This window comes from Mus pahari, chromosome 12 (assembly GCF_900095145.1).
Source record: "Mus pahari chromosome 12, PAHARI_EIJ_v1.1, whole genome shotgun sequence".
Lineage (NCBI taxonomy): Eukaryota > Metazoa > Chordata > Mammalia > Rodentia > Muridae > Mus > Mus pahari.
This window is the reverse complement of record NC_034601.1, coordinates 7,028,874-7,051,575: the sequence shown is the minus strand read 5'-3', so window position 1 is coordinate 7,051,575 and position 22,702 is coordinate 7,028,874. Positions and strand designations below refer to the sequence as shown.

The window sequence follows — 22,702 nt, the reverse complement described above, 5'->3', positions numbered from 1 at the left end:
ACCTGACTTTTATATCGACCCTTATCACTAGATACATTGATCTGTTCTTTAGTCCCCACTTCCCAGAACCACCGTGTTGGGGGGTCAGGTTTTCAACATGGTCTGTTTGAGGACAAGTTGGACTGACCGTGCTCAGTGCAGCCTGCTGTGACTCCTCACGAGGGCTAGGCATGGGCATGCTACTCAGCCAAACTGCATGTCTCATTTGGATGCCACCAGTTCTTCTGTCCCATCCAGGGTCCCACGTTACGATTAGTTGTGCTATCTCGCTTGCTGTTTGTTGCAGGTTTTCTCTGGATCATTTGCGTTAGTTTGGACTCTACCACTCTGAGATGTGCTGGCTGTGCTCCACGTGGCAGGTTTTCATCTGGTGCAGATATGCTGGGAGTGTGGAGAGCTGTGGCGTTCTCGCCCATAGTGGTGGCGGGTTCATGGAGCTTCCCTGTTTTGAGAGGGTGAGGCCTGCCTGGAATGGGAAGACGAACAGGGCGTGGCCGGGGGAAGGCCTATGCTCTGTAGGGTTTGAGTTGAGGAGTGAGGGAACCCTGAGTTGTTGGTGACCCACTGTGGAAAGAAACCACAAGTCAGGGTGGCATTATCTTACCAGGAAGGTGTAGTCTCCAAACCTGAGCTCAGAACCTGAGGATAGCAGAAACTAGGAAGGGGCTGTGGCCAGGGAAGGAAGAGGCCTTGTGCAGAAGGTGCACCAGTGAGAGAGGGTGCACCTGTGAGAGAGGGCGCACCTGTGAGAGAGGGTGCACCTGTGAGAGAGGGTGCACCTGTGAGAGAGGGTGCATCTGTGAGAGAGGGTCCACCTGTGAGAGAGGGCGCACCTGTGAGAGAGGGCGCACCTGTGAGAGAGGGCGCACCTGTGAGAGAGGGCGCACCCGTGAGAGAGAGAAGTGGTAGGGCCAAGGAGTAGACTTCACTGTGATAGAGAGGAGGTGAGGCCCCTGTGAGGCCTGGGCAGAAGGCTGCCGGAAGACAGGGGCTGTTGCACCAGAAGCCCTCTGGGAGCTTACAGGCCTCAATTACACAGAGGGAAGCCAACTCACAGCTTAAAATGGAGGCAGAGGGGCTGAACGTATAGCTCAGTTGGTAGAGTGCTTGCCTAGCTGGCACAAAGACCCGTTCAGTCCCCAGTACAACATAACCCAGCGCTGGTGTCACAGGCCTGGAATTCTAGTACTAGAGAGGTGAAAAGCCAGGAGGGTCAGAAATTTATGGCTATCCTCAGCCCTGTCTAAAAACAACACTAAAATACCATACAATAAGGGATGGCAGGGAACGAGACACATCCTCAGGTGGACCCTTGGGCCACTGTTAAGGTACCATCTTGGCTTTGTTCTGGTAGGGGTCATTTGGACCTGGGAGAGGGGCTCTACCTTGGCCTGTGGCTTCTTCCTCCACATCTTCCAGGGTTAGTGTAGCCTCTGGCTAGCCTTCCTTTCAGAAAGGCTCTTCCGATGCCGCAAAGCTCTGCACACTGCCTGCAGGAGTTGCTGATGGTAGCATCTTGGGGTAAACCAAGTTAAAGCTGCAGAATTTATTCATGCCCCAAGAAGAGGCAGGGTTGGTTCCTAATGGCAGGTCTTTGTGTGCCACATAGGGAGGTGTCAGGAGGGGCCTACTCGGGAGTCCAGCTGTTGAATGGATCTCCCTGTGGGACTCAGAACCTGGTGGTTGTTCTGGTGCTGCTGGGACATGTGGAAAACCTTTAGCCTACAGGATATCTGGAGGCCCAGGAGTCCCTGTCTGCCCTCTAGTTCCTTTCAACCTGTCTTTGTCCCTTTGACCCACATGACAGAGAGGAAGGATCGTGTCTTCCCCTCCTCTCCTACAGCCTTGTCCTTACCCCATCTCCCTAATCACCCCCTTATTCTTGTCCTTATCCTTCCCTAGACCCAGGGATGGGTGGATACAAAACCTCGAAAGAAGCCCCTTCCACCGACCTGGGAACTTGTGCCACCATGAGCATTCATCAGCGATTACAAAATGAGCAGGCTGTGAGCCTGCTAGACTGGCGTTTTATATTCCTCTCTCTGGTTTCAACATGATCTGCCACTGCCTCCACATTTCCCTGTTCAGTGTCTGTCCACCCACATCGTGACTTACTTGACCTCCTGCCTGGACGCTCTAGGGCGCCCTGCTGAGCCATATTTCACCCTCAGGAATCTGGAGGAAGCCGAGGGCTGGCTGCAGTCTCTGTCCGGAAAGTGGCCAGCCACTCTGCCCAGCTCTTACTAGAGCCCCACATCTGAATGGAAGTGTGAAGGTGCCTTTTACGTCAGCGACTTCCCCTGACTGACAGACTGACTGCTTCCTCTCCTTAGATTCTAAGTCAGAACTTTTGTTTCCAGATGACCCATTGCGTCTGTGTGAGGAGGACAGACGTCAGCCTTGGTTGTAGTTCCTTGGGAGTTCCACCTTACTGACCTAGAGGTCGCTCAGTAGACGAGGATGACTGCCAAGTGAGCCCCAGGGACTTGCCTGTCTCTACCTCACAGCCATGCAGAACTATGCCTAGCTATTTTTAAAACATGGGTTTTGGGGATCAGACTCAGGTCTCAGGTTTTTGTGCTTTCAAGACAAACATATCACCAACTGACCTATCTCCCTAATGCACCCCCTTTTTGAGAGGGTCTATATAGCCCAGCCTGGCCTTGACCCTCCGGCCCAGCCTCCTTGGGAATTACAGGCCTACATCAACTACACCTAACTCTATCCTCCCAGATCTCGAGATGGGTCTTGTGTGGCATTTAGACATCGGTACTGTTCTCCGCAAGAGTTTTCTCAGTACCACTGGGACCATCTTATTCTACATTGCTTGGGACTTTCCTGGATTTTGTACCCAAAGTGTTCCTTATTCAGGGAAGCCTTCTGCCTTAGGTAGGGTGGAATAGTGGCTCACCCGTGAGTCACTGTGACGTTTTGGCCATGCTTACAGCTGCTAAGGTGCTATTAGCACATTTCCGTTCTTGCTCTTACAGAACCCACAGGTAGTCAGGAAGACAGGTAATGGGAAGGTGCCCTTGGACAGCTACAGCGAAGAGCTAGGGACGCTGGCAGCTGAGGTAGGGCTCCTACCTGTCCTGTGTGCTCTGTGCACTTGCCTTAGGTGGACGCTGGCAGCCGTCAGAGGGAGACCTACGGAGACAAAGCCTGCTTGGGGACATGTAAGCGAGACTGCCAGTGCAGATCTTTGCAGTGGTGACAGAGATGAGACAAGAGCATGGGACCAGGGAGGGTCTCCCTCCAGGTCTTTGAAAGCCCGGACATTGGTCATTCTAGTTAGGGTGTGCTGTGGGTGGTCACTGGTTGGTTTCAGGTCTTCGGTCCTTGGAAGGAAGGGCTGAGGGCCACTTTGCAAGCTTGAATATGAAATTGTATGTAGAAAGTTCTGGCAATGTCTTCGTGCCCCTCCCCGCAGGGTTGGAGATTTTAGTAAAGATACTTGGATGTATGCTTAAGCACAAGGGCTAGGAGAAAAGGGTGGTGCTCAGAAGAAAGTAAAACCATTTAACCATTTAAAGCCAACAGCAGGCAGCTCTTCATAGCTTCACAGTGCTGTGTTACTGTCACCTCTGTCTAGTTTCAGACCATCTCATCGCCTCCCTCCTGTGCCATCACCCAGTCCCTGACCACAGTCAGTTTGCTTCCCATGTCTGCGGACTTTCCTGTTCTGGGCATTTGGCATCAATAGGCCTGGAGGGAAGTCTTTTGTGTCTGGACTCGCCAGAGCAGAATAATTTTTAGGATCATTATGAGCTGTGGCTGGGAGCCTGGTGACTGGGTGGCCTCTTGGCCTTTGGCAGCCTTCTCTTTAGCTATCCACTGGGGCTCAGGCTGAACTCTGTGAGGACAGCCAGGCTGCTTCAGTCCACATGGAACAAAGGCCTGCTGTGGGCCCAGGCCCAGAAGAAGGCTTAGAGTTTGTGGGCAGGGCTGGGAATAACTGACTCTCCTGGACTCAGAGAATTCTTGAGGTGTTGGAACAATTCCTTAGAAATAAATCTGACTGGGACTGGCGAGATGGCTCAGCGGGTAAGAGCACTGACTGCTCTTCCAAAGGTCCAGAGTTCAAATCCCAGCAAACACATGGTGGCTCTCAACCATCCGAAATGAGATCCGATGCCCTCTTCTGGTGTGTCTGAAGACAGCTACAGTGTACTTACATATAATAAATAAATAAATATTAAAAAAAAAAAAGAAAATAAAAGAAAAGAAATAAATCTGACTGAACACGGGGTGTCTCTCCTGACCTTCGCTGGTCTTAATTCGGAACACTAAAGATCACTGGGCCCGATAGGACGGCCTCTTCCCAGGATTTTGGGGGTGTTTTCCTCTTTAGCAACATTACCTACCTGTGTTTTCTCCTCAGGAGATGAGGGGCCCCAGATCCTTTATCTTTTCATCTCTAAAGCAGGTGGAGAGGCGACAGCCCTGTGAAGTTTGCATCTCCCCACCGCCAGCCAATATGGAACCCTGTTTTGGAAGAGGCAGATAATTTTTTTATCAAAAGTGCTTGGTAATAAAATAGTTGAAATCTATACTCACCAAGGAATTTTTATATCATGTATGAGTGTGTGGAAGTCTTATTTTACCATACAAAAAACCTTTCTTTACTAAAAATAAGTGTTGTGTGTTACAGTGTCAGAGAAAACAGTGGTCCCTTGCCAGTCAGAGTTGGGGCTATTGCCTGCACTTAGTTTCTTGTGAGTTTGGTTTGGGAGCAACCTGTGCAAATCAGGCTGCTGCTGCTGCTGCTGCTGCTGCTCCAGGCTGGAGGAGCTTTGGTAAGGTGTGGAGAGCTCTGGAGTCCATGGAGTTCAGGCCCCAGCCTCTCACCTGAGCCCATTTGTTCAGGTGTGAATTGGGATGGTCCTGATCATAACATTCTTGTCTCTGTGAGTCAGTCACATAAAGGGGCGAATTAGTCTACTAAGTAACGTAAGAGGCTAGAGGTGGGAACCCGGGCCTTAGCAGTCACAGCCCAAGTGCTGTCCCCCCACCCCCACCTCAATTTATTTTTTAGGTTTCTTGTTGTTGTTGTTTGAGACATGGTGTCCTGGATGTCCTGTAGACCAGGATGGCTTCGAACTCAGAGATCCACCTGCCTCGGCCTCCCTAGTGCTAGGATTAAGGGCATGCGCCACTACTGCCCAGACCAAGACCCCATCTTAGTGTATTTGTGAATCCAGGCATGGGGTGGGTCCGTGAGAGATGAGTACTGTAAATAGATTTGGTGAAGGCAGAATACTAACGCTCAAAGTAAATGCCTAGCAAGGATCAGTTAGCAACGTGCTTGCTGCATGAAAATGCGGGCTTAAGTTTAGATCCCCAGAGTCTATATAAAAGCCAGGCATGCCTGCAATGTACGGCACTGGGAGACTGGCTAAGGAAGACACCTGACAACATCTAACTCTTGGGCATAAGCACCCGCAGGTGCGAACAGATGTGCACACACACAAAATAAACAGCAGTGTCTGGTGCCACCTGGCACCCCTTCTTGCTTCTTGGGCTGAGAACACAGTATTTTTAGTGATGGACACCCAAAACATGGGTCTGGAGGACCTGGCTGTGATAGATAGAGTGACCCAGTGACAGGGTGGAAGCAGACACCAGCCAGCTCAGTTGTGCTTGTCGCCAGTGGACGGGAATGCACTGCAGTATCTGTTACCACAGGTGGACTGTACTGTCCTGGGAGGGCCTGGCCTTGGCGGGAAGGGACTGGACCAGATTCCATCAGTGAATGGTTAACTTTGTATTGGGAGGGTTCCATCTGTGACAACAAGAACCCTCTCTGGCTAAGGGACATGCTGGCCTTGAGCACGCTAGGGGAGTGACAAAGGGTGACCGTGTGAAAACAAAGTCTTAACTATTGCAATGGTGTGTGGCCCTCAGACTCACCTCTGCCCAGCAAAATCTCAGTTCTTAATTGTAGTTTCTCTTGTTAGGCAGAAATTAAATTAAATTAATGAATTGAGTTAAACATAATTTAATTATTCTGCCTGGGATGGATGGAGCTGTGTTAATGAAAACAAGCCCGAGAGACCCTTCTCTGTAGCAGGCTCGGGTGGAGCCTGTGTCTCCTAGACATGGTCCTGCAGGCCACAAATGGCTATCAATCAGTGTGTCCCATCCTGTCCTGTGTATCACTGAAGCTCCCATCTTCCCCAGAGCAGATCATCGAGGCCCTGCTACAGGGGGCCTGGGATTCTGAGTGCTAGATTGGTGTAGGCCAGGGTTATTCTCACAGCTGGTCCAGACTCTAGTTCTGTCCTTGCTTGTCTGCAGCTAAGAGTCGGTTGCCTAACCCACAGAACCCTCTACGGCAAGCTAACACCGAGCCTGGGTTCAAACATGCAAAACTTATTCAAGACAGCCACTGCCTATCATGACTCCTGAGGCCTTCCTAATGTTACAGCCTCATGTCATGGTGACCCCCCCAATCAGAAAATTATTTTTGTTGCTATGTCATAATTATAATTTTACTGTTGTTTTGAATCATACTGAAAATATCTGTGTTTTCCGATGGACTTAGGTGACCCCTGTGGAAAGGTCATTCTGCTTCCCCAAAGTGTCAAGACCTACAAGCTAAGAGCCACTGCTCTGGCTCTCCTGAAAACAGCAGGACCCGGAATGTTTAGGCAGCTGGTCTTGCCGTCCCCCCAAGCCTCTGTGCTCCATTTCCCACCTTTAAAAAATAGGTTTGGGGGGCCGGAGAGATGGCTCAGTGGTTAAGAACACCATCTGCTCTTCCAGAGGTCCTGAGTTCAATTCTCAGCAACCACATGGTGGCTCACAACCATCTGTAATGGGATCCGATGCCATCTTCTGATGTGTCTGAAGACAGCGACAATGTACTCACATACATAAAATAAATACTTTTTTTTAAGGCTTTAAGTTAGGTGGTGACACCCTTTAAGCTCATCATTTGACAGGGGGCTATGTGAGTTTCAGGCCAGCCAGTACAACATAGTGAGGCCCTGTCTTTAAACCAACCAGCCAGCCAACCAACCAACCAACCAACAAACAAACAAAAGATTTGAGATTGTCAGGTCCTGGTTAGTTTTTGCAAGGATGCCAAGGTTTGAAACTAGCTAAGGATAGAGAAGTTTTTCTGAGATGGTGGGGACAGCCATCTCTAGCTCCTTGTGTTCCCTTAGTGAATGCTGGGGTAAGATGAGTCTGGATGAACAATTGAAAGATCTTAATGGCAAAGTTAAACCGTGGGGAGGAAGGAGAGGGACAGCGGAAGCTCCTTTATGTCCTCCACAAAGCTCCCAGTAACTATGGCAACTGGATTTTGTCAGGATCACCTGACTTGACTTGTATGACCACTCAGCTGCCCAAGACCACCAAAGAGATGTTACAAGGTTGGACTTTCTTTAAACAAACAAACAAAAAGTTAATTGATTAATTGTGTGAGGGACAAGGCGCACTTGCATCATTGCTTGCTTTGGTACAGAGGTCAAAGGGCAACTTGCCGGAGTCAGTTCTCTTTCCCCACCATGTGGGTGGAAGCTGGCTGAGCCATTTTGCTGGCCCTCGCCTTCTCTATCTCTGTCTCTGTCTCTCCTTTAAGAATGTTGGTTTGTGTCTGTTGGAGCCCACAGCCTGGGAGAGACTTCATCTGTGTGTTCCAGGAGATTTGGTCAGAGCGCATGAAGATGACTCAGTTAGTGAGGTGTGTGCTGGGATGGGAGCTAGGGCCTTATTCAGGGCCAGGAAGGTGTAGGGTCAAACCAGTCAGTCAGTTCTTTTGAAACTGGTATTAAAGCCAGGCCTAGTGGCACAAAGCTGTAATTCCAGCACCGGGCGAGCTGAGGAGGTGGCAGGTCAGGTGTTCTAGGTCAGCCTGCTCTTCCCTGAAGTCTTCTCTTAAGATAATCAAAACCCTGGGGCTGGAGAGATGGCTCAATGACTAAGAGCACTGGCCGCTCTTCCTGAGGTCAGGAGTTCAATTCCCAGCAACCACATGGTGGCTCACAGGGGGGGATGTGATGCCCTCTCCAGGCAGGCAGATATATGTGCAACAGAGCACTCATACATTAAATAAATACAGTTAAAAAAAAAAAAAAAGAAGAAGATAATCAAATGCAGGTGCTAGGGTGACTGCTGTATGAAGCCATCTCAGCTGATGGCCCTAGGCCATTTCACAACACCTTTTCTTGTCCCTCCCCTGCCAGGGGCAATTTCAGGATTCCTGAACACACCACAGTTTTCTGATCCTGTAATTTTCACATGGGCCCTCAGTTTCTGTAGTAAATCTACGAAGCGTGGCTGGCTCTTCATGGAACAGGGAAGGACGGTGCGTCCTTCACATGGCCTCTCATGGCGGCAGGATGATTTCAGTTCCTGCCAAGCAGTAGCGGCCTCTTCCTCTAGTCAGGAGTTTCTGTAAGCTGGGTCAGTGCTAGAAGCAGAGGGGATGGGGTAGGCTATCTCCCGGAGACATCAGCTGGTTTGTGGGGTGGGCTTTGCCTGCCTGCCGCAAATGTCTCTCTGCATTTCCTTTCCTGTCAGAGGAAACCCACAGTGCACCTCAGACTGTTTGTGGGTCCTGTCTCATTCTTTTGTTGGTGTGTGTGTGTGTGTGTGTGTTTCTAGCTCTGAAGTGGTTTCACAGCATGTTCCTGTGATCTTCTGAACCCCACCCCCCACCCCCTCCGTTTTGACCTCTGGAGAATTTGGTGCGCCTTCTCCCAACACCTCTGCATGGGGTGTCTGGCTTGCCTTGAGGAGACTTCATTTTTTCAGCTGGGAAGGGAGCCATGTGGGTAGCTCACTTTAAGCTCTTCCCATAGCTACGGTTTGAAGAAGACACCGGTGGAGCCGGAGTTAATTTACTTCTCTGTGTAGCTGGTACCTTTGAACACAGAGCCCGTGTTTAACTGATGGGCTGTCTTGCATCAGTTTTGTGTAGTAAGCTTTTAAAATCTAGGCTTTATTTTATGTAACAACCTATCTGATGTTGGATGTTAACTTTAAAGTATTTATTTATTCACTGGGGGTCGCATGCCATAGTGTGCTCGTGGAGGGAGGGGGCTGCTGGAGAGCAGCAGTGGGTCTTGAGGACTGAGTTCAGGGGGTTAGGTCTGACAGGAGTACCTTTACCCACTGAGCCACCTTACTGGCTGGCTGTCATGGCATTTCTTGACGTTGTTTTACCAAGTCCCCACCCCCACCCCTGTTTCCTTACTCACTTTGAAATGCTAGTCTAACCCTGCCCCCACCTCCCGGGGAGGGGGGACTCCTCTCCCCAAAGTCCCCCGGAGTTTCCTTGAGGGACTTGGCCTTCTCTCTGTAGAGGCCCACTCTTTGCTTCCCACACATTCCGGAACAGGACTGATCTATGGATGGAGGTACTAGGACTGCCCAGGCCTGGGACCACGGCCCACTGCCCTCAGTCCTGGCTGCCTGTGTCCTGAGACAGGCTTACATAGCTCTTCTAAAGCCACAGAGCCTGTCCTGCCTGCTTGGGAAATAGCCACACGAAAGCCAGCCCTGTGCAGCATGACTGCTGAGCATCGGGCACAGCCTGGATCCCTGAATGTAAGTTCCAGGCAGGTAGCAGCTCTGCCAAGGGCAGAAAAACTCTGCGCCTTCACAGAAGCCACTGTGTCCCTAGCTGCCCTGGGACTCCACTCTGCAAATGGGAAATTATGTGGTTGGGGACCATTTAGAGACAGGCTCTTCTATGTATCTCAGACTGTCCGACAACGACCCTAAACTTCCTATCCTCCTGCCTGCCTCTCTACCCCGCAAGTGTTGACATTACAAATATTTGCCACCATATACAGTTTTCGAAATGCTGGGATCGATCCAGGGCCTCACGCACACTGGGCAAGTGCTCAACCAACTGAGTCACATCTTCAGTTAATATACTTCTCGTTAAGATTAAAAACATGTCTGTGTGAGTTTTACCTTCATTTATGTCTGTGCATCACGTGTGTACTATCTGCAGATGCCAGAAGAAACCTGCAACACGTAATTCTGAGCCCCGTGTGGCGTGGGCCTTCTGTTTTACAGGGAGGGCAGCCTAGGGCTGAGCTGGTGGTTCTGCGGTTAGAAGAATACTCATTTCTCCTTGGGGACAATCTGAGATTGGGTCCTATCATCCATGGCAGGTGGCTTGAAACTGTCACTACAGCTCCAGGGCATCTATGTATGACCTCTTCTGGTACTTAATATTCATTCTCCTTCTCCCTCCCCCTCCCCCACTTCCTCTCCCTCTCTCCTCCTCTCCCTTCCCCTTCTCCCCTCACACACACTCTTACTTAAAAATAAAGATTTTTTTAAAGAGGCAGATTCATTGAGCATCTTGTTATATAGGTCAGGCTGTCCTTGAACTTGTCTCTTCCACTCCAGGGCTGAGATTACAGTGTGGGGCACTGTGCCCTGAACACAGTTAGTTTGTAAAAGCAAAACAAAAACATAAATGGTCAAGTATCAGTTGTACAAATTGAAATTTTGTATTTTTAGTATTCAATTTTTATATTTAATTTGTAAATACAAATTGAAAAAACCCCATGTAACCAATCCTCCTCCTTCTAAAGCTCTCTCTCTCCTGGTATCTAAGGCCAGGTTTTGCTCACACCCTGCCCGTAGTTGCCATGTGAATGCTTCTGCAGATTAGTGAAAACCACATTGATTAAACAAGAGAAGCTGGGTTCTGGGTGTGTGAGCTGCAGGGGCGCCTCCTCTGATGCAGCTCGTGCCTCCACGTGGGTCTCTAGGTTCCGGTCATTTGGGGCACTCTAGCTTACTTTTTATCTGTACTTGAAAGTCCCTTTTGAAGGTGATAGTTTCCTTGACTGTTCTGTTTGGCAGATTGGAGGTTGAAAACTTGGGCCGTGGGGGATGGGCGCAGAGATTGTGGCTGCTTCTTTCTCCCCTCCCCCCTTTGCTGGTGTCTGTGACAGTCTTAGGGAGTCTGGACTGGTCTCCAACACTTGTTATGTAGCTGAGGATGATCTTCGTCTGCCTCCGCCTCCCCAGTAACCCATCCAGGCATACGCCATTCCCCCACTCTCTGGGTCAAGAGAATTTCTCATGGGTGTCTTCTGTTTTTGTTTTAGGTAAAATGTCGGCTCCAGGACCTTACCAAGCAGCTGCAGGCCCTTCTGTAGTGCCCACCGCACCCCCAACCTATGAAGAAACAGTGGGTGTCAACAGTTACTACCCAACGCCCCCAGGACCTGTGCCGGGACCAGCCACGGGGCTCATTACAGGCCCAGATGGGAAGGGCATGAATCCACCTTCGTACTACACCCAGCCTGTGCCTGTCCCCAACGCCAATGCAAGTATGTCTGTTAGCCAGGTCCTTGCAGCTCCTTAGTCACCGAGCCTGTGGTCTCCAGGAGGGAGAGGGTGGCAGTGCGGTGTCGAAGCCAAATGACAAGCACTGTGATGTCCACCCCACCCTAGTTTCTCATAGGATGTTTCAGACATCCCATTGTTGAGGACTGCAATTTCCCTATTATAAGACATATTTAGTGGCCAGCCAGATGGCTCAGTGGGTAAAAGCGCTTGCTGTAAGCCTGACTACCTGAGTTTGCTTCCCAGGACTCAAAGGGTGGAAAGAGTCGGCTCCCCAAAGTTGTCCTCTGACCTCCACATGCGTGTACATGTGCGTGCACACACGCATGCACAGATGTTAATAAAAATGTAGTCAAAATAAAGGAACAACAAAAACCCTAGGAAAAATATGTTTAGGATCCTCCCGTGCCTGCTGGGTCCTCCGCCCTTGCCATCACCCCTGCCCCTGAGTACTTGGAGTGGGAGGTTGTGAGTTCAGAGACAAAGGTGGAGAGAAAAATCCTGTCCTGCAGCCAACTACCATGAGAACAGGAGTAAGAAACAGAAACAGTGTTGAGTAAGAAGATGATGCAACTGGGCAGTGGTGGCGCACGCCTTTAATCCCAGCACTTGGGAGGCAGAGGCAGGTGAGTTTCTGAGTTCAAGGCCAGCCTGGTCTACAGAGTGAGTTCCAGGACAGCCAAGGCTATACAGAGAAAAAAAAAAAAAAAAAAGATGATGCAAAGCTGCTGTTCTAGAGAGGTAACGTCTCTCCTGGACCCTTGGGGGCCTCTCCATAGTCCTTGTCCTTGAGAGTCCTCCGTGGCCAAGTGTGTGGGTACACTACTTGGTACTGTAAGCTAATGAGAGCTGTCTGAGGGGCCAGCAAAGCTTGCCTACCCTGTCCTTCCGTCTTTGTGTTTGTGTGTGTGCCCGTGGAGACCAGAAGTCAACCACAGTGTTCTGTTTAGTGTAAAATGTGTGTGTATGCTATATATTTATATAAATATATATTTTTATAAAATGCATTAGCGTGTGTGTGTGTGTGTGTGTGTGTGTGTGTGTGTGTGTGTGTAAGTGCTAGCATGTATGTATGTGTACCGTGTTGCATACGTGATACAGACTTTACCTTTGGATTTACAGGGGTCATGAGCCACCATGTGGGTGCTGGGAAGAGCAGCCAGTGCTCTTAATTGCTGAGTCATCTCTCCAGCCCCCTCTTACCTTTCTTATGTCTCAGTTCTCTATCTGTGATGTCTGGCAGCAGCTCTCTGAGTCAGTGGTCATTCTGATAAAATTAACTTCCTTGTGTGAAGCACAGACCCATCATCTGCTAAGAAGAAGCCAGTGTGGTTGTTGTGTTCAGTTTTGACTTCTTGGGGTAGAGAGTGAGCTAGCAACCTTTTTGAGACAGGGTATTGCTGTGTAGCCTTAGTTGGTATGTAGACAAGGCTAGTTTTGGACTCCTGATTTTCTTACCTCTAATTCCCTGGTGCTTGGATTGTAGCCGTGCCTCACCATGCCCAATTTATGAAGTCCTGAGGGTTGCCACATACTAGGCAACCACTCAGCCAAGTGAACCATGGCACCAGCCCTCTAATCTGTTAGACCATCCTGTGATCAAGAAATAACTTGATCTTGAACCAAAACAAAACAAAAATTACTTACTGCAAATTTATGCATAGCTGAAGTGTGTGTCTTCCTGCCTTTTGCAAGCAGAGTCTCAGTGTTAGGGAGTTAATGCTGGGTGGCCCCAGTCCTCCGAACCCAGGCCATATAAGTGCGTTGGAAGGACCTAGCAGTGTAGGAGTTGCTTTCACAGAGACATAGCTGAAACAGCCCTTCAGGGCCACAGTCCCTGGAGCTCACCTCCTGGTCTCCGTGAGTGGCTTGCAGCTCGGCTTGCGGCTTTCTTCTTAGCAGTGCTTTATGGATTTGAGCTATGGGTCAACTCAGTTTCCCCGCTGTGAGCTTGCGTTTCCCAATTGGTAAGCTTCAAATCATTATCAGGTGTCAGAGTGTACCTGGTGTGTGTGTGTGTGTGTGTGTGTGTGTGTGTGTGCCCTCATACAGATGTATGTGAATGTGCACGCATGTTTGTGTGTTTGTGTGTGTCTGTGTGTATATATGTATGTATGTATGTATGTGTGTCTGTGTCTATGTGTATGTGTGTGTGTGCCTGCATATGGGTGTATGAGTGTGAACTCATGTTTGTGTGTGTCTGTGTGCCTCTGTGTCTGTGTGTATGTATGTATGTATGTGTGTGTGTTTGTGTGTCTGTGTCTGTCTGTGTGCGTGTGTATGTGTGTATGTGTGTGCCTGCATACGGGTGTATGTGAGTGTGCATACATGTTTGTGTGTTTGTGTGTTTGTGTGTGGGGGTGGTCTTGGTGGCAAATATCCATTTGATGTCCTTAGAGATTAGGTAATTTGCCTTGCAGGATCCTAGTAGCAGTTGTCCCTTTGACTTCAGTAACAGCCACGCGGAGAAGGGATTCATGAAGCCACAGTTCACTCTGTATCACTTTAGCTCGTGGCACAGTAGTCAGCTACCGCTTCCAGAACATTCCCAGCTCACCTCCTCTCCACTTAGCTCCTGGCAGCCACTCCTGACTATGGCAAATCAGGCCTAAACCCATCATGTCCCTGCATCTCTAAACCCTTCTGCAAACCACCTCAGTGAGCCAACGGCAGAGCTAAAGAAGCAGCTTGGGGCTGCTGCCGCCGCCGCTGCTGCTGCCCCACTGAGTCAGAGCCCGAGGCCCAGAGCCTGGGCATTGGTGTCTTCAGTAAGGGCTTTCCCGGGGCAGGTGGTCTAGGAGAACCAGGTCCTGCCAGGGGGACAGGAAAGTTTCTCTTTTCTCTATGAACTTTTAAAAAAAATCCCTCAGAAAATTATGAAAATCTCACTGTTTGCTCTCTCTGTTTGTCATTTTTCTTCCTTTTCTATTTAAAAACATCTGTGATACTTGGGGCACAGGAGGGGGATTGCCTCAGATCCAAGGTCAGCATTATCTAAGTTCCAGGCTAGCCAGGGCTGCATACATAGTAAGGCCCTGTTCTAGCTCACCCTTTTCTAAACATTGCGTATACATAGATAAACTCGACATAAAATCGACTATTGTAGGTTTCTGAGGCAGGAGGACCACAGATTTAAAAGCAGCATGGGCTATATGGTGAGATTCTCATAATCACAAAAAGATAAAGGAAAAAAAAGTTTAATTATTCCACTTAAAAATAATACTTGAATTTATTCTTTGAACATTTCATATGTGTGTCTGTCTGTCTGTCTATTCATATATTCTTGATCAGATCCACATTGTTCCCCTCCACCTCCCTCCCTCTCCCTATCTGTCTCCTTCCCACCTCCATGTCCTTCCTGTTACCTCTTTAATCACCTTGAAGTACATACAGCTCGGTCGGTGGTTTTAGGTAGACCACTGTTTCGTTTTTGAACTCTCTGTCTTCCCAGAGTGCAACAGCATCTACACACAGGCACTGACTGACATGGGCTCCTGTAGGCATCTGTGGAGTCTCCCAGTGCTTGTCCTTCTGTGACTGGCTTATGTCACTCCGCGTGGCTCTGCTGTGCCAGAATCTCCATCCCTTTAAGGCTGAGATAGGATTGTCTGGATAAGTACCTCTTCTTTATCCCTTATCCTAGGAAGCCACTGGGCTACTTAGGTTTTGGGGCTAACAAGAGTGATACCACTATGAGCTTGGGCTCCGGGGTAACCGCTGTGGCCCCAACTCTCATGTGTGGACATCCGCCACTCCTTGCTCACTGAGTCACCTGTTCTGTCTTCTGCCTTTTAGTTGCCGTGCAGACCGTCTATGTGCAGCAGCCTGTCTCCTTCTATGACCGCCCCGTCCAGATGTGCTGTCCTTCCTGCAGCAAGATGATCGTGACCCAGCTGTCCTACAATGCTGGAACCCTCACCTGGCTCTCCTGTGGCAGTCTGTGCCTGCTGGGGTGAGTGAACTGCTCCTTAGCCCCTACCATAGCTAAGTGCCCACTCTGGGGTGATTGGTATTCAGAGTGGGAACTTAGCTATGGTAGGGGCTGTCCTGTGCATTGTAGGAATGTGTGTATGAGTGTGGGAATGTGTATGCATGACTGTAGCAGGTTAGCCTCCTGTTTGCCTTGTGTATTAAGACAAGGTCTCTTACTGCTCTTAGACACGCCAAAGAGGTTAGGGTGGCCGAATAGTAAGCCCCATAGACCCTGACAAGCTCCCCAACCTCAGGATTAGAAGCTGATACCATCATGCCTGCTTCCCCGATACCTTCAAGATAATTTAAGATACTACTTTCCTTTCTTTTTCTCCGTCCTCCCTCCCTCTCTTTCTTTCATTTTCTCGTGTGTGTGTGTGTGTGTGTGTGTGTGTGTGTGTGTGTGTGTGTACACGTACATGGACATATGCCATGGCACACAAATCAAGGTTAGAGGACAACTTTCAGTGGACAGTTCTTCCTGCCATGTAGTTCAGGGAATTGAACTCAGGTCTTCCTGCTTGCAAGACAGAGTCTTGTCTGACTAAGCTATCCCCAGATACCTGGAGGAGTTTTCTTTTTTTCCTTCTTCTGTTTTTATGGTGTTGAGGTCAGGACGCAGGATCTCAGCATGCTAGGCTTGCTCCTGTCTGTGTACCTCAGCCTGGTACTGAGGATGTTGAAGGCTGAGCACAGTGGTGTGTCCTGTAATCCCAGCACCAACAGGAAGAGGCGAAGGCAGGAGGATGAAGTTTAAGGGCTGCCTGGGTTACAGAGTGAGACCCTGTCTCAGTAAAACTCAATGCGGGCTCAGCAGGTAAATGTGCTTGCCACCAAGCCTCGCCATCCCCAGAACCCACACAGTGGAAGGAAAGACCAGACTCCCGGAAACTGTCCTTAGACCTCCACGTGTGTGCCATGACACATAGGTATTCACACATAGGGGATGAGTGAGCGAGCGAGCGAGCGAGCAAGCGAGTGTAAAGCTAAAGATGGAAGTATCTGGAGCGGTACATCTGGGCTCTGCTTTCTAGATATTTACAGCACCCCCTCCCCACAGGACAACCGCCAAAAATGTCCTTTGTGGCTGCAGAGTTCCCCCAAGTGGAAACTCTGCTTTTAACACACATAGAAATCCCTGGGCTGTGTTCATGTGGGGACCCACAGAGCAGCTGTTAACATCTGCAGAGGGCGGGACCCTCAGGCTTCTTGTCCTAGAATTTCATGACTGCACTGTCTCTGAGAGAAGCTTCAAACAGTTCATATGCTAACACACATAAAGGCCTCCTGAGGCTGCTTCTCCTTACAGCCTCCGGTATTTTCCCATTGCCTGTGCAGGGGTTCACATAAATATTTATGTCTGCACTGAAAGAGATGCTAGTCTCTGTTCCGGGAGAGAAACCTGAGCAAAATCAATTGCAGATTTTCCTAGAGCAGGTAATAGTGGGAGCCTCACCTGTGAGCCCCCTCACCTGTGAGCCACTTGGCTATAGCTTGGTGCTTTTTCCTGGACAAGCAGACACCTACTTTGGGGTGACTGGCTGACATCTCCTCACAGTCTGCTTGTGACTTTAGGTGGAGAAGGAACAATATTGTTCTTACTTAGTTTTGTTCTTCCTTATTTCAAAGATGTAGAGCCTTAGAAAGTCTGTTCTCTAGGAACAACTCCACTGTGGACTCTTGCCTCCATTCTCTGGGCAGAAAAGACTTAAATAATGGTTCCCTGCTAACTCGGTCTGCCGCCCCGGCACTTAGGGGTGAGATAGGATCACAAGCTCAGGGCCTGAACAACGAGTGAGATAGTGTCCACAGTGTGAATTAAAGCATAGTGGTACACGCCTGCAGTCCTACCGTGCCTGAGACTAAGGCCAGTCTCTGCCACATAGTGGGTTTGGGCTGCCTGAGACCCTGTTTCCAAAAACAAAAGTAAAATGATGGCTGGGGATATGACGGAGTACAGAGAGGTGGGAGGTTTGCCCAGCATGGAGGCCTAGTTTCCATCCCCAGTACCACAGTGCTGCTGGCCTGATGGTGCACAACTGTCACCCTAGTCTTGGAAGACAGAAAGAAACAAGAAGATGCAAGTTCAAGGCCAGCTTGGGCTACACAGTAAGATGGACACACACACACACACACACACCAAAGCAGCCTGTTGTGGTGGAACAGGCAGGCAGATCTTTATGAGTTCAAGGCCAGCCTGATCTACACAGGGCATTCCAGGCCAGCCTGGGCTAAGTAGTGAGATTTTGTCTCAGTAAAAAAGGCGAGAAGGGAAATTTCACTGCTTTGCAATATTAGTATTAAAATTACCTTTTCTCTTTGAAACTGGAGTGGGGGGAGGGCACAAGGTCAGCCTCTCGGGAGCCAACTTCTGAAGTCGAGGCTGGCTTTCTGCCTCTTTTATTTCCAACATTTTAGGCTTTTTTTTTTTTGGAGACAGGAGTCTCACTTTAATCACATTCCCTCAAAGACAGATGGCTTCCCTTCTCTTGTGTGTGAGAACCCACTTCTGTCTTCTTTGCATGTGGTTAGAATGAGCTCCGAGTGTTTGGGGTTGCAGAGACCTCACGGGGGTGGGGTGGGGTGGGGTGGGGGGTGAGCTAAGCAGGCATCTGCCAGCAGTGTCTGGGTTTTATGATATTTGTAGGAAGCCCTACCTGTGTGCAGAAGTTGCCTGGACTGACTGTAAGAGGAGGCATCTGGGGAAGTTGGTTTCCTAGTCACTAGAACTCTGCTGAAGACAGCTTTGTCACTAGAACTCTGAAGACAGCTTTGTCCTCAAGCTAGCCCCAGCCCACTCCCGTTTAAGTTTGACTAGATGCTGCCACCAGCTCATTTGTTGGAATTTTTCATGTTCATGCAGCTAGGTTGACTGAACAGGCAAAACACAGGCCATGAGGCCATCTGACATGTGAACTCTGTGTCCCTACCCCCTTTTCCCTCAAGACAAGGTTTCTTGTGTGTAGCCCTGGCTGTCCAGGGCTGCTCTGTTGCCCAGGGAGGCCTGTGTGACTTCTTTGCGAACCTGTTTGCCAGTCCTTATCTAAGATGATGGTAGCTCCTACTTCCTCGTCCTCCTCCTCTTCCTCCTCTTCCTCTTCAGCCTCTCCTCCTATAGAGGGTCTAATGTAGCTCAGGCTCTCCTTGAAGTCACAGTGTACCCAAGGGTGTCCTTGAACCGATCCCCCTGCCTCTACCTTTCCAGTGGTTGGATTACAGCCCTGTACCACGATGTCCCATTTATGTGGTGCTGGGGTGGACCCAGGGCTTTGTATCACAGTCCCAGAATGCTCCTCCTACCTTTTGGGTTGGTTTTGTAGGTTTTTGGTTTTTGGTTTTTGTTTGTTTGTTTGTTTGTTTCATGCCAGGGATAGAGTTCTGCTCTCCCACATGCTGGGCAAGTGTTCTCCCACTGAGCTACATCCTGAGTGCTGGTGTTCTATTGCTTTTCAAGTCTTAACTGTTTAGCCCAGGCTGACTTTGAATCCAAATCTTTCTAGTCTGACAGGATTGCAGGTGTGCACCACCATGCCTGGCTATGCCTCCTTTCCCTGTCTTCTTATCTCAGTAGCATTCTTAGGATACTGGGTTTGGGTTTGGGGACCCATCTAGAGTTTCCAGGGTGGTCCTGTATCAAGAGAATTATTTTTTTTTGCAAAGACTTTCCCCCTTCCTTTTTTAGTCAGGGTCTCTTGAGTCTAAGGCTGGCCTCCAACTGCCCCAGGTAGTCAAGAATGACCTTGATTCTCCTGTTTGTATTCCTGCTGGAATTACAGGCTTGTACATCTGATATAGAGGATTGAACTCGAGGCTTTCAGCATGCAGGGACTTAATCTTCCAGACTGTCTTCAGCTCCACCCCAGCCCATCAAAGGCCCTTCAGGGGTCCCAGCACAAGTGTGCCCAGCCTCCTTCCGCAGCTGGTGACAGCTGGTGACATGTTCCTTGTCTCTCCTCCCAGATGTGTTGCTGGCTGCTGCTTCATTCCATTCTGCGTAGATGCCCTACAGGATGTGGACCACTACTGCCCCAACTGCAAAGCGCTCCTGGGCACCTACAAGCGCTTGTAGGACTCAGCCAGCCAGCCACAGCGGAGGTAGTAGACAATTGCTACCGGAAGTCACCTGATCCTTGCCCAGCACAGCAAGAAGAGGTCCTTCCTTGATCTCATCTCTTCGTGGGCGCCATCTTCGTGTCTTTTAGGGGGTGGGAAAGGTAGGAAGAGCAACAAGCCTCCAAACCCAGAAACTGCTGCTGGAGTTGTGGCCTGCACATGCGAAGATGTGGACCTTGGGTGTTGTCTCAAGGGTTTCCTGCCTGCTCATGTTACCCTACTAACTGTGATTGTTACCCCATTTGCATCTCCTCCACTGATTTGCCATTGGTGCCAGTCTCAAACCCCGAAGTCACAGTTTGCCTTATTTTTCACTGTTTGGCTTGATCTATTCCCATTCCTAATGACAGAGACCTTGCCTTAAAGACTGTGGTCCTGTAATTGCAGACTTCTCCGGCACTCTGAATCACTTTAATTTCATAGAGTTGTTGGTTTTGTTTTTGTTTTTGTTTTTGTTTTCCCCAAGTGCACAGAAGGGCTGCTCACACCCAGCAGACACATACAGATAAGGTCACAAGTGCTAAATAAAAGGCTCACATTCCTTCCTGTCTCAGCTCCTGTCCTGTGAAGGGTCTCCTTCCTCATACAGATTCTGTGAACTCCTTTTGTTCTTAAACACATATGGAATTTACTTGACAGGGAGACATTTCTAGAATAACTTTTGTAATCACGATACACCCTTCATTTCTCCATTTGCTGGTGTGTTTTAGTTGGTTTTGTTTTAGTTTTTCCCATACAGTCCAGCTTGTTGGCCAGACCAGCCTTGAACTCCAAGGAGAGCCTCAGTCTTCGCCTCTCAGACACCCAGGGCTCTAGACATGTTCCTCTGCACCCACTGGGCTTTTTGTTCTGTTTTTCTTTGACAGAAAAACAAACAGGTCATTTCATTGGCTGCCTATGTAGGTTTGGTGTAGTTTTGAAAGCCTTGTCTCTGTGGGACCTCTTTGAGGGAGTCAGGGGACCCCTAATTGAGCTCGTGCTTCAGTGCTGAGAGATTGGCAGTAAAATTCCCTGAAGAATGATTTCAGTTTTTAGAGATGAGCTTATGTAGTACGGTCATCATGGTCTCCAACATCACCAGACCAGGTAAAAGGATGTCAAAGAGAAATTCAGGGCTCTTGCTAGGGTGACCACTCTGTCATGTATAACATTGACACCATCTGGCCAGCTTTCCAGGAGGCCCTGGCTCCATCCTAAGTCTACCCAGGATCTGCTGCAAGTAACAGTGTATGGAGTCAACCTGACCCAGAACAGAAGTCTGCATACTGGTTAAGATATAGCCTAGCCATTGAATGAGCTGTTCCTACAACGATCCAGAAGTGCTAGCCATTGTTTTTGCAGTGAATTATGGGTACCATACATGACTTTGATATCTGCTTTTAAACAAATAAAATCTTTGATCACTCAGTGAACAATCCAGTTCACCTGTTATGAAGAAAGGCCTTGTGTTGTGTTTCCAGGCGTTGTCCAAAGAATCTTAAGTTGCTCTGTTACACTAGAAAATCCTTCCTGACCCACACCTCAGGCTTCAGCCACAGCAAGATGACCGTTGCTAATGAGTTGCATTCGAAGGTTTGGCTGTCGGGAGCCCTTAGTCGTCATCAATGGCCGCAAGCCACAGCTTTAATAAAATGCCAAGAAGGAAGCTGTCCCCATTCATTCTCTGAACAAAACCCTCCTTGTTCATTGGCCTGGGTGGCTATGAGATACTAGGAGAGGGGGTGCCAAGCCCGAAGCCTGGCTGCCACCCATTTCTCTCCTACCTGTGGTGACAGCTTCAAGTTGAAAGGTGTGGGGGAATTGAGTCATTTAGTTGTGGTTTGTATTGCACTGAAACCCTTATTTGTGTTGTGAAATCGCTGCTCATGGGGGTCTCAACTGTGGTTTCTCTTTTATTTGGTGAAGCTCAAGGCTGTGCAGTTAGAAGTTTGGCTGTCATTGTGATGTGTAACTGATCTCAAGCTGGTATTCATTACACACGCAGAGTCTTCTAAACAAAGGCCCTGTGTCGAGGACTTCAAGATATATATTACATGGAGTTAAATGCCAGATGGCCACGTGCTTTTGTGAATTTAGACTCCTGCCACTGTTCTTGGGGGACAGACCAGTATGCTAGGCTAGCTGGCCTCTCAGGTCCCCAGATCTGTCTAGGCAGACTCTGCTAACAGTCACCTTACATCCAGTCCAAGGCGTCCTCCTACCACACCCCCAAACAAGATGGAGGCTGTGTGGGGACTCTGTACAGACTCTCAAGAAGGGACTTTGAACATGGCTGGCCTTGGTGCCCATTGCCCCAGTACATGGAGGGGTGGATGTTTATCCTGGTGAGCCTGTGGGTAGAGATGCCGGGAGGGCGATGCAGGAAGCTGCGGGCAAGGGTGCACGGGAAGTGACTAGCCTTCAGTAGCTATCTGCTCTTGGGCCACTGCTTTTGACTTGCAAAATGGGGTGGGTATGAAAGCTTTCTCAGGGTTTCAGCTTTTTCCTCACTCCCTCCTCAGGCTCTAGGGATAGGACCAGACCAAACACCTGCCCTGCTAGGGAGTCCAGCTGCACCTGTTGGCAAGAGGTCATCCTTGCTGAGCTTGTTGTCTGTGAACCCCCCCTCCCGCTCCCCCATGATCGAGAGGGTCAGGGGACTCTCATGTCACCCCAGGCACTCCCTGTTTGCATGTGGCCTCAAGAGGTCTGAAGAGCTGGGAAGACTAGGGGAGAGGTGGCCCCAGTGTGACTGTGGGGAAAACCTCACCCCTGCTTGGTAATGACTTTCCTTTTGTCCCCCCCCCCCCCCACACACACACAGGGTTTCTCTGTGTAGCCCTGGCTGTCCTGGAACTCTGTAGACCAGGCTGACCTTGAACTCAGAGATCCGCCTACCTCTGCCTCCCAAGTGCTGGGATTAAAGGCGTGCTCCACGCAACTTCATGGAGGAGGAACACCACACCCTGCAACTACCCCCTCACCTATGTTCTGTAAGGGGTCCCAGTGAACTCATTCATGCCCTGAGTGAACTTGGGCAGAACTTGACCTGGACTTCTCATTTCCACCTTGGGACAGCAGAGGTAGAATTTGCTTATGTCCTGACTAGAAGGAATTTTAGTAACATTGTGACATCTTGAGCCCTTGATTTGGTCCTTGATTGGTCTTTTTGTTCTGTTTTGGTTTGGAACTAGGTCAGGGTACACAGTTGAGGCAGACATCGAGTTCCAGAGGTGCCTTCACCCTCCCTCCCCTCCCCCAACCCAGCAGTGGGACGAGAGGCACAACCACTCAGAAAGACTCCAGAATGCAC

General features: G+C 49.4%; 1 protein-coding gene across 4 annotated transcripts in view; it reads left to right on the top strand.

The window, feature by feature from the left end:
* The window catches only part of Litaf (lipopolysaccharide induced TNF factor), a 46,541-nt gene extending 25,696 nt beyond the window's left edge, over nt 1-20,845 (top strand). For 2 of the 4 annotated variants that reach the window (XM_029544715.1, XM_029544717.1), the window contains exons 2-4: nt 11,085-11,309; nt 15,121-15,277; nt 19,258-19,963. In XM_029544715.1, the coding sequence (XP_029400575.1) occupies nt 11,090-11,309; nt 15,121-15,277; nt 19,258-19,366 (486 nt within the window). In that variant the 5' untranslated portion in view covers nt 11,085-11,089 and the 3' untranslated portion in view covers nt 19,367-19,963. Of the gene's footprint in view, nt 1-7,581; nt 7,691-11,084; nt 11,310-15,120; nt 15,278-19,257 lie in introns of those variants that run through there. The other 2 variants (XM_029544716.1, XM_021209449.1) reach the window with 2 other exon arrangements.
* Nucleotides 20,846-22,702: the final 1,857 nt, after the last annotated feature.